The sequence below is a fragment of the Acanthopagrus latus genome, chromosome 22 (genome assembly GCF_904848185.1).
Source record: "Acanthopagrus latus isolate v.2019 chromosome 22, fAcaLat1.1, whole genome shotgun sequence".
NCBI lineage: Eukaryota > Metazoa > Chordata > Actinopteri > Spariformes > Sparidae > Acanthopagrus > Acanthopagrus latus.
In genome coordinates this window covers 3025314-3037244 of record NC_051060.1, presented here as the reverse complement: position 1 = coordinate 3037244, position 11931 = coordinate 3025314, and the positions used below count along the sequence as shown (strand labels likewise).

Genomic DNA, 11931 nt, shown 5'->3' with positions numbered 1-11931 from the left:
AGTGGATAAATGAAGAAATATGTTAGTTATGATAATAAAAGCTTTTATGAAGGACATGTATGTGCAATAACAACAAGGAACGTGGCCAGTGCAGGAACTGTTTTCCTGCTTATTTTTTCACAATTCAATCAGGTCACAAATAAGGCAATCGTGATATATAACTTATAAAGGTATGTACAAAAGATTTTGTTGTGTGAAGTCATTTTTGAAAGATAATCAACGCTATACAGCAGACAGAGGAAGACCATCAGCGACACCACAAGAGGGGACCTTCATCTGGCAATGCTGAGTCTGTGTGCATCAGGCATGAGTCTTCCCTTTGTGCCATCCAGGTGGTTGTACTCTTCAATCAGAGAGCTGAGAGAGCTAATGGCCTCTGAGAACATGTTCTGCTCCATCCCTTCTACATGCAGGTAGTGATGTAAGTGAGCCTTCAGAAAACAGAGAAAGAGTTAAATGTGCTTTTTTTAGTTATACAGTCAGAATATAAACAAACTTACAAAAATGATCCATTTTGGCCCACAAGAATTTCTGTACACTTGTGATAATGTTACAGATAAATGGCCAATGTTACAATAATGTGGAGTTCGCTGACTGTAGTTGTGTCATGGATAGGTGCTGCACAGTGATGTAGCCTAACTTTATGGAAGCTATTCAAATAAGAAAAAAATTGGCATAAACACAGATGCAGAACTGCGAATCATGCTTCCACTAGGGCTGCAAATAATGACACCTTTCATTCATTACATTACTGACCTACCAATTACTGTGCCTGTTTATTTTCCAATTAATTGTTTTTCGTCTACAAATTACAGATGTACTCCACAAATTACCAGCACTACTACGCTTTTTTGCGTATTATTTCAACAGACAATAACATAAAAATGATGATGTAATTTTATTTATAATAAATAAATAATTAAATATTTTGTGACACATTTTAAATTATTCAAAATAAATGCAGCTCTAGTGAAACAGATGTTACACTGGCCATACTCTGATTTTAATAAAATTTCATACTAACTGTTTGACTCTAGCAGAGAGCTACTTTATGTTGTATTTCTACTTGTTCTAACTATCTGTCCAAAAGCCAAAAGCATGAAATTTTAGATAGTGGAGAAATAGTGGAGATAGTGGAGAGTAAATCCTTACATTTGACAAATTTTCCCAGAAAGAATATGATGGTTTCACTTAATGAATGATTAGTCCCTTTGCTGAATATTCTCATGCTCTAGAAACATGGACTGAGTTGAAATGCACCTTCTTCCTGTAGAGTTTAGTGAAGCGTTCTCTCAGCTCCATGAATGTGGCCTTCACACAGGTGTTGTTGGCCAGGGCTAACAGGAAATGGGAGTGACCCACAGGAGGCACTGAGCACAGGCCTGTCTTCCAGCCTTCCTGGTTCCACGAAACAAAGGGCAGCGACAGCTTCAGTCTAGAGCAGGGAGATGACTACAGATCAAATTACAGTGTTTATCATGCAGCAAAGAGGATATTTTACACTATCTACAGGAGTCTTAGTAGCAATTCAGTCATTATCTACTCACTCCCATGCTGACTGAAAGTTGGGTGAAGTTTACCACATAATAGCTTTGCAGCATTCTCCTATTCCAGGGTTTCTAACCCATGGGATGTAGAAAATTATAGCTCATGTCTGGTCCATATACCCAAAAACTTTGGGAACCCCTGTCCTAAACAACTGAAGTAGATGGACAATATGACCCTATAATTATATCAAAATATTTTGAAGGGCATATTGGGATAAACAATATATACCTTGATATTTTTAAATCACCTCAAAAACGTAGTAACACTAGGACAGGGAAAAAAATTTAATATCACAAAATGTTTTATTAAAGAGGCCGTTCTTCAATATCATGTTGCAAAAAATTGTCAGGGTGACTCTATTGGTATTTTCATGAAATATTAAGACAATGAAATTTCTGATCAATAAGAATCAGTAAAGGGGATATAATGATTAAAGAACTAAAGACACATATCAGCAGTAAAACAGTCTGGTAAGTTCAGAAAATTATATCACATACTTACGTGCTGCGTTTAAAACCAACAGTTATGCCATGACATAACAATATCCCAAATCTTAAAAGGTATATCGTCTTACAACATGGTAATGATATATATCGTATATACCGCACTGTTTCATTATCTAGTAAATACTGACTGAATCTTCATTTTTGGGTAAACTTTACCCTTCAATGATGACACAGACAACTTGCTCTCCTTTCCAAGTGATATTACTGATGATTCCGCTGTTGCAAAGAAAACCAAATTGCTGTCCATTTTCCTCGGACTAGCAACTCCGAACAACACAGGACAAAACGTGATTTCATTCATTAATTACACCATGATCACGCACTCTGCTCTCACAACAGCTTCTTTTTCAGTTTCTCTTCAGAGGAGAGCTGGGTGCTGAATGGCGCAGTCATGAATCATTGCTGTCAGTGCTGAATGGGGCTTCTATTTGGGAGAGTGAATGTGAAGGTCATTTATGCACCTATTAGGATGGGTGTACTGACTCCTCTGCTGTTTTGATGCTGAATGAAGGTAGAGTGAGAAGAAAGTGCTCTGACCTCTCGATGTTCCTGCGGAGGTCTGACATCTGCACATTGCCCCTAAGCATGAGGGCACAGGCCAGGTAGAGGCTGTGCTTTGGATCACCTCGTATGAGCTGGTGGTCTTTACTAAAGGCATCACTGAACATCTGATCCAGTCTGGAGGGCACAGGCAGAGGAGAGATCATGTTCACACCATGACAAAGACTTCACAATACAGAAAACAATTCTCAGTGCAGCAACTTCTTTCCATATATTAGATTTACATCATGACACACAACTGCCTGCTGTCTGCTTGTTTATCACCTAATGTCTGGCTTTACTGGAATTTAAAAAAAAATTAGTTTACCCAGGCACATTCTGCTGAGCGGGCAAGGTATTTTTAAGCAACACCCTGCTCTGCATTCATACAGTCACATATTTTCACCTCTGGGAGTTGCCCGATACAACCACTGCTCTTTTTGACCAATGAGCACCTTCTCTGTGGCAGGTCTATATGGCTCACACAAGGCCACTTTTATGGAAGCTGTTTTTGGGGGGGAGGTGGGAGGGTGAAATGGTGCTTTTCCTGTCACAAGCCTGCTGCCTAAACTTGAAGATGCCACCCTTGTTTATAACAGGAGGGTTTAGATTAGACAAAAAATAATGACCATGTTTTATATAAATGGCAAGAAAGAAAATATGAAAAAAGCTTATGTTTTGGGAGTTTTTCGATGGAGCCCTCAGATCATTTTTATCATCTCTGAAAGAAAAACTGGGCACGCCATAGGGCTGTTCAATATACATGATGTATACTGTTTTTCTGACATGAGACTACTTACTGTCTAAACTTTGCCATATGTCACATTATGGCATAACTGTTCTTAGTTTTAAAGGCTGCCTTACAGTAAAGTGATGTAATGTAATGTAATTATTTAAAGCATCAGGGTAGTGTACATATTTTTCAAATAGTATTTGATTAGATCATATTACATCAGTCATGTTCTATAATGTTATCATTTTACTATATTCAGTAACCTAAATAAATGATTCTAAACGAAAAAAGTAACAAGCCCCATCTGCAACACATTAAGGGTGATAGATTCAGTTGCAGATATATAAGAACATGTATATCGTGGCAGATACACCGACTAGACTCAGCTATAAACACTACAATGTGAAAGTTTAAAGAGCTCAGCACTGATCTGAAAGAGACCGTTATTGATTTGAAGAAGACAGGAAAGTCACTTGGAGCCTTTTCAAAGCAGTTATGAGTCCCAAGATCAACTGTACAATCAACTGTTGGTAATTGTAAAGTGCATTGCCCAGCTGTGTCACTGCCACCATCAGGAAGAAAATCACCTGCTGCTGAAAAAAAGAGTCTACTGAAAAACCACAAAAAAACAAGTCTGCAATGAATTAGAAGCTGCTCAAGTGTGTTTTTCATCAACATGAGCTGAGAGGCTGCCATGCAAGAAAGAAGCTCTTGCTCCAGACACTGCATCTTAAAGCTCAACTCAAGTTCATCAATCAATAATTGTACTGCAAGAACAAGATACAATATACATTATCTACATTTTGTCCCCCCCCCCGCCCCAACTACAAGAACAATGCTGTTTCATTCATATTATCTTTAAATAACAGATGAAGTAACAATGTAAATACATCCTTCTAACTAGTGTCCAGAGTCATCATTGCAGTCAACATGAGGCACGTGTTGAGGGAAGGACGGTGCTCATGTGAGCTCTATACCCTGACCTCTGCACTATTCAAAAGAACTGTGAGGCAAAATCAGCTGCGGTGACAGCCAGAGAGCAGACCTTCTGGTTGGAACACTGACGTCTGCCAGCGGGTATAGAGGGGTGAGACTTGGAACGAGGTAGTGTAAACGAGGGAAGGGAACCAGGTTCATGGCGATCTCATTCAGATCCATGTTGAGAGATCCCTCAAAACGAGCTGAGCTACAACAAAGGAAACATATAGAGACATTTTTTTTAATTTAGCAGGAAAAGGCTAGTATTATATAGTTATAAGTACCGGAAAAAAAATCCAATTTAACAATGCCTCTGGCTCTCTGCTCTGCTCCATGGAGAATATGCACCCAGTATATATATATATATATATATATATATATATATATATATATATATATATATATATATATATATATATATATATATATACATATATATATATATATATATATATATATACATACATACATACATATATATACATATACACACACACACACACCCTTCAGTGATTCAAAAATAAACAAGAAAAAAGATAGGAATTCAGATTGTTACAAAGTCTGCATTGGCCCCTCTCCCTAACCATACAGGGGTCAACTGTATACGACCAGACAGTGATACTTTACCTGGTAATATTCAGCAACAGGTTAGCCACAATGTTATTCATGGAATCAAAGGGCTTCTCTGACCCACTGGAGCCACCCTGCCCAGAGATGATGGTGCTGTCTGTCTTGATCACTGACCCTAGCTTTCCACAGTGAGACATACGTTTGATCTTGTTCACAATGTCGACCAACGACTGGAGGAGAGATGAGGGAGAACAGAAAATCATTATAACTGACCTGCACAAACTGCACAGATGTAAGCAGAGAGAGGGGAAAAAACATAATCTACAAAATGTACAAACCTGGTTTTCAACAGGCAACACACAGTCAGCGTGCTCTGTGAGGGCACTCATGGCCAGGACACTGTTATAGGGAGATGTGATGACGTCATCCTCCGCAGACGGATAGATGGAGGTGACAATTCGGCACACCTCAGGGAACTCCTCCTCCAGTAGGCCCAGCACTCTGGTCCCCAAGCCAGAGCCCGTACCTAAAATTTCAGATCAATGTGTTAACTTTCTGCTCGAATGAAAGTAAACGCATCTACACACTCCCATCTGTGCAATAGTCATTTACAGAGGCAAACAAGGAAGCTTCTTTATTTATAAATAAGCCTATACATGTATGGGGTCAACTGTCTTTGTGTCTTACCTCCTCCCATAGAGTGAATGAGGAAGAAGCACTGCAGACAGTCGCAGTGTTCTGCTGCCTTCCTCAGCTTATCCACTATTTGTTCCCTGTAGGCTGAACCATACGTCATGTGTCCAATTGCCCTGCGAGAGAAGAAGCTTATCAATGAAAGGCTAAAATGTAAAACCAAGAGTGACACAGAGTTGGCCGCTTTTCTGCTGGACAAGTAAGCTGCTTGATATATGTCTCATTCCACGTTTTAACCACAAGGCAAAGGTGGTGGCAGTTACATGCTCCTGTATGTATGGCACCGCATACTGCCTTACAATGTTGAAGTCGAGCTACATGGCTTGTTGGTAAATCTAGCTTCTTAGTTTGTATGTTATGTCCAGAGTTTAGCTCTATCTATATAGCTACTTTCAAGTGACTGGGCAGTTATAACGTTAGTTTGTGTTCAGTACGTTCTGAGGTTGTTGAACTGATTTAGAGAAATAATGTTACTCATGCTTCAGAAAGGCAGCATGGCAAAAATGTTGCACCGAGTAATGATTAGCTGGTAACTTCGTCTAGCGTGATGTGAGGAATATTGTTTGTTACTCGGGTTATTACAGTGACTCAGCATGAGGCACTCATCACTGCAGTTATATTGATCAGAAATAGAACAAGGTTCTCTGTTATCATGGTTACAAGCCTGCTCGTGCACAGCAAGCTCCTCTGTCGGGGGGGGGGCGCTTCTAATTTCACCAGTGCAGCTTTTCTAGTCTTTGCGGTACAAGTTTAGCCGATCAAGAAATCCACTGACCAATTGCATGCAAATTAAGCCATCCCATATGATGCTAAACATTTTGATGTTTCCTACAACAATTCAGAACAGGGTTCCTCCTTCAATCCAGTCAATACAATAAACGCACTGGCAATTGGTAAAGGGACTTGCAATTCTATAGTGCCAGTCTACTGACCGCTCAAGGCACTTTACAACACCTGTCACATCCACACAGTCATACATTGATGGCAACTACTCATCAGGAGCAATTTGAGGTTCACTTGATTGTCACAGTATAACACCAAGACAGTTACACTTAGGGATATAAATCTGTCCATTGAGGAAGCACAAGTTATTGTGAATCAATTTCACCTGTTTTAGTGCAAATTTAAATGATAACAGGCGAATAGAGAAACCAAAACCAAGACAACCACCAAAAAGGGAATAGTTTTGCATGTGGTGACTACAGACAATTGCTCTCTCCTGGTGTCCTTGTCACTACTGGCAGCATGCGGTGGTACCTGCAGCCCTGTAAGGCTAGACAGGTAGTCCAGCTACTTTGGGATGACACATCCATACATATGGTCACAAGAAGGTTCATTCAAGATTTTTAACTGGAATTAGGGCTGGGAGATAAATTGTTAAAATCTATTAATTCGAGTTTGTGGTTTAGGACGATTTTTTTAAAATACCATTTATTTCAGCATCTCAAACAGACGCATGTATCACAGTGAGACACTTGTCGTTCAGTACGAGATGTACAGGAGTGCGGCAGCCCACAAACACCCACTATAAAGCAGCCAATATTAGCAGAATCATTTAATCATTGTGTTCCGTATGAGGAGAAAGGGGCCTGGTGGACAGTTTTTACGGATGCAGTCACGCTGCATATCTCTAAAGATATCGTGCCTGTATATACAGTGGAAAAGCCAGAGGTTCATCTACATGCTGAAAATGTTCGACCCCAGGTTTGTGCTACGAAGCTGCAATGGGGTCTCAAGCCAGAGGTAGTAGACAGGCTCGTCTTCCTGGCCAAAAATGTGTTACAAAGACAGCCAATACACACCTCATGTCCTGTACAACTACCAACATGTCATGTTTACTATGCAATGCATGCAGATGTTTCACTTAGTTTACATATCTTCAGAGATAAAACATACTTTTTGTAAACAAAAGGCACCTTTTGCAACATAAAGTATTTAATGAAATTTATGTTCACACTTCATCAATACCAATATGGAAACTGATCTGTTTTTATAATATCGAGCAATCTGACAAGTTAAATTTAATTTTCATCAAGATCTGATGTGTATATTTTTACAGTGTATACCGTTACATGCCTGTATAGCTATCGCAGCAAGACCAGCATTCATACCTGGGCCTCATGGCTCAGACTGGGATGTAAGAGAGGGCCTCAGAGGGAGTATCAAAAAATGTGTCTCAGGCCCGATTATTGAACAGAATCACAGTTAAGTAAATACATTTGATCCCCTACAATTATGCTACTGTGTTAGCTGTACAACTGTTGCTTTATAGTATTTAGAAAGCAGTCTGCCTTGATGAAAAGTACAATTAAACCTTCCTAGGAATGTAAATTCTACCATCTCCAATTTATTTGTTTCAGATGGAGCCAACTGAGCACGTGTCCAAAACTCAACACAACACAGCCTCCAACTTGTCAAGGGATAGGAGACTGCTGTCATCAGTCAGCTCTGATTTGGTGCTGGGATGAGCAGACGCCATGGCTGGTGGATTGTTAGTGACAGAGCTAGCACATGTGAGGTGGGGTGGCTACACAGCCATGATTTTATGTTTAGAGTTGCATATTTCTTTTTCAGTGTTTAATGTAAGCAGTAAAAGTTTTGATTTACTGTGGCTGAAGTGGTTTATTGATGTGAACAAATAGTTATCGCCGTGGAATGGGGGAGCCCTTGCATCATTCTCCTATGCTGACATAACCAGAAGTCCATTTTTATTTTCTGGCACCTTTGTGCCAGCATCCTGTGGTTAGTGTGTCTCTCACCAGTTGTTGCCTGAACCTGACACGTCTGTGAGGAGCTGACCACTGTCGAACACTTCTCTCAATGGGCCCTGCAGGATCTCGTTGACCACACCCTCCTCCATGTCCACAAGCACCGCCTGTGGGTTCAAATATGTGAGTATGAGGACATCACATATATTTTGTTTTATTATACACTGAGCACACAACTTTGACCCTGTGGCATCATTACATAACTCCTCTTTTGTGACCCTAACCCCATGGACAGACGCCAAACATTTCACTGAGCAGAATCCGACCCTGATCTTGACCCCAATTCTAAAATAAACATTTCATTCAAGCAGTTTTCTGGTCATGGGGTGAACGTACCCTGGCTTTCAGATGTTGGATTCTGCCACCGACGCCACAGGTTACCCCCTCATTTTTCCTGAAAAAGCACAGCAAATATGAAAGGGCTACAGAGGCACTTATAGCAGTTATTGGATGAAAGCAGGTGTGATTACCTGGAGTCCACATTTTGGAAAAAGCTACTGAGGGCCTCATCATACAATCCTCTCTGAACAGGAGAAGACACAGGGTATTAGAAGTGGCCTTAAAAGTCATGGAAGGTGATTTTAAAAAGATGGTATTCTCAATTCTCAGCAATTATTCTGAGTACAATATCATCATATCCACTATGTGAGTTCTTACTTTTTTTCACAACTCAGAATTCTGACTTTTGAGAATTATTAATTAACACACACAAATTCCAAAGAACACAACCACAAAAACTACTAAAGAAGCTGTTTGTAATAACCCTGCATCAGTTTAAATCATGTAATATGCTTGTATCTTTCGGCACCATCAAGGGCAGCAGCCTGCCAGAGTTTACTTCTTTTCACAAAATGTATCATTTTTTATTTTATACTGTTATTCTCGCAGACATTGATGTCAGCATTTACTCCTTTTGCAACTATATTTTTTGTTTTTACTCTGATGTTTCGGTATTCTACACTGATGTTGCTATGTGATGTGTCTTGTGTCTCTGACACATCAAAATCCTAAAGGCTACAGTGAACTCACTTTCCGTGATTCCAGTAAACACACCTGATTTTATCCCTGAGGATGCTACACTGTGAACTTGTTAGAGGTGTGGAAATTTCTTGATTCTAAGATGCAATGCGATGCAGAGGTGGTAGATTCTGGTAGTGATGGAGGGACAGAGCATAATCAAGAGTCTTGTTAACCATTTCCACCTGAAGCTAACATCTGCAGCCATAAATAATAACTGTTATGGCAAGCCCAGCTAATCAGCCAAAATCTGCAGCGGTTCTGTCAACTATGCTGTCCAACTCGGAGAAAGGTGTGCGCATCCTATACATGCCTTGTCTATAAAGCTATGTTAAAACAATATTATTGTAGATACCAACAAACTTGTCCACTACAAATGGATAAATGTTTTGATTCTGTAATGTTTATGTATTGAAAAGATGCTGCTTTTATTTTCTAGACTGCTATAGTCTGATTATTGGTAGGATTATATGAATAAAAGGGAGTTTTAATGACGAAAAGGAGCCATGAGCAGTGATATACATCATTGAGCATGCCATACACTTATATGCATAACAATGCATCACAGAATCATTTTGCTTTTAATATGTAATTGAATCGAATCGTCACGCCAGTGAAAATTCACAGCTCTAGACCTCACATTTAAATAATTATAAAAGGAAACTCGATATCAAGACAGAATAAAATCTGCTGGTCACCATTTCAGACCGTGTGCATGTTGTATTAATATCTCAATCATCGTGACATGCTACTTTCTGCTGCAACAAGACTAGTCTCTGATACACGCATATTTCAACAAGCAAAGCTACAGACTTGGTACTGGTGAGTAAACTAACTGGGCCACCATCAAGACGGGGGAGGGGCTCAGTGTGTGGGGAGAGGGGCGGCCATAGACATAACATACGTAGACGCCTCATGGCGTGCTGGAACGTAATCCCGCGTCGCCGCCATCTTGGTTGGGTCTCTTCACCATAGACCTAACATACGTCTATGCTCCTCACTGTAGGCTAGTATCATAAATAAATCGTGCCGTTTGTAACCGTGTAAAAATCCGGTAAATTTCGGGAGGTGATGATTATTGTAGTTGGGGTAACACCTTCCTCAGTAGAAATGAATGCAGGGAGGTCGCATTGGAGACCCATCCAAGATGGCGGCCGCGCTGATGCGTCAGCTCGAATAGGCAGCGTCAGTCTATCAGGCGTATATTATATTGTCAGTGGGGGCGACGGCGACTTGTTGTGCCACCCATATTTGCTTCCTCCGTGCAGTTTTCCCGAGACATACGTTCCACTTCCACACGAAAACAGCATGTCAGTGAAATTATGTCAAATTCCGCGATATTCTGCCTTAAAAAGTGTATATTGTTACACGCCTTAGATTCCGTTTTAATCGGCCAATTCAGCGATTCCGTGATCGCGGAAATCATAGGGCTCCAAGCACAATGAGAGGAAGGCCGGCACTACACTTTTTTGGGACGTAGGTCAGGTTAGAGTTTGGTGCCCTTAAATTGCAGCTTCTCTCATCAGCTCACCATCATCACATGTTATTAGTGAGATCTGTTTTAGTGTACATTCATTATATACATGTGCAATAATGTAAATGACACAATTTCATTTTTGTCAATCTGTGGATTACTGTTTAATTGTTTGGTCTCCAACAAATTCAGAAAACTGTTCATTAATTTCCCAGCGGCCCATGTCATCTTCAACTTGCACTGTGATGTATCACATTTCTGTCCAACTTAATTTTAATTCTGCCAGGTTAAGAATGCGTAGGACTATAAGAGGAAACACCAGAGTGGAGTGGCTAATGAGCATGTTGATCTCATGCACATAAACTATATGAGAAAAAAGGGAATTCTGCCATCATTAATATCATTTACCTTCTTGCTATGACATATCAAAATGTCTGCTGTTAAAAGATCTGGCCAACAACTCAGATTATCAAACACTGTTTAGGCAAAAATAGTATAGGCTGCAAGTAAACTGTCCATGGGTTTCTGTTTGAAGGTACTTTATGACTGTAACGGCTAGGCAGACAGACTGCCTTTGCTGCACTGTGTGAGTAAGCACTTACTTTATTGACATGAGCATGTTCTCTCAAAGCAAGATCCCAAAACCTGCAGCCAATTTGGTTGCCACATTGCCCAACTGAAAAAAAACATATTTATACTTTAGTTAACGTAGGTTAGCTGAAATGCTAATCTTTTAACAACTGGTTAAACCAGCAGCAAACCTACTCAACCAGTCGATACGCTATATTTAAATTCTGACTGGTCAACCTATAGTGGAGCTAACGTTACTATGTCTACAATACCACAACACAGCAAATGACAGCTAGCTCGGCTGTAAGTTTGGTTCTGGACACAAACTTACCCAGTGCACTCGGATTTTACTCACCTTGGACAACAACTGACTGCGTCATGGCTGCAACAATACAGTTAAAATGCGGACCTGAGGCATACTTTATCGTAATACTTGCTCAAAGCTGTCTATTCGGACTTCAGATCACGTCTTTAGGCTCGCGCCTTGGACTCGCGCCTCCACTCTGTTTGGTCGAGTATTGATGACGCATAACC

The 11931-nt window shown here is 40.2% G+C and overlaps 1 protein-coding gene across 3 annotated transcripts; it reads right to left on the bottom strand.

Annotated features, from left to right (window-relative positions):
* Positions 1 to 78: 78 nt before the first annotated feature.
* On the bottom strand, positions 79 to 11931 carry tube1 (tubulin, epsilon 1). Of its 3 annotated transcripts, none has more exons than XM_037085870.1 (12): positions 11753 to 11929; positions 11430 to 11503; positions 8807 to 8859; positions 8673 to 8730; positions 8328 to 8443; positions 5563 to 5684; positions 5214 to 5401; positions 4933 to 5105; positions 4373 to 4513; positions 2592 to 2732; positions 1261 to 1435; positions 79 to 431 (listed from the first exon to the last, which is right to left on the bottom strand). In XM_037085870.1, exons 1-12 carry the CDS (start codon positions 11775 to 11777, stop codon positions 273 to 275), a joined length of 1425 nt encoding a protein of 474 aa, XP_036941765.1. In that variant the 5' UTR covers positions 11778 to 11929; the 3' UTR covers positions 79 to 272. The 3 variants fall into 3 exon arrangements, 2 of the variants coding, with proteins under 2 accessions (XP_036941765.1, XP_036941766.1); XR_005072411.1 differs by having other exon boundaries at positions 296 to 431; positions 1261 to 1398; positions 11753 to 11931; XM_037085871.1 differs by lacking the exon at positions 8807 to 8859 and having other exon boundaries at positions 11753 to 11918.

Coding starts and splice junctions, on each gene's coding strand:
- tube1 (XM_037085870.1), bottom strand. CDS start 11,777: ATGACGCAGTCAGTTGTTGTCCAAG. Junction 5,685..8,327: donor TCAGGTTCAGGCAACAACTG/GTGAGAGACACA, acceptor CTTCTCTCGCAG/GGCAATTGGACACATGACGT. Junction 5,106..5,213: donor TGTTGCCTGTTGAAAACCAG/GTTTGTACATTT, acceptor TCTCTCCTCCAG/TCGTTGGTCGACATTGTGAA.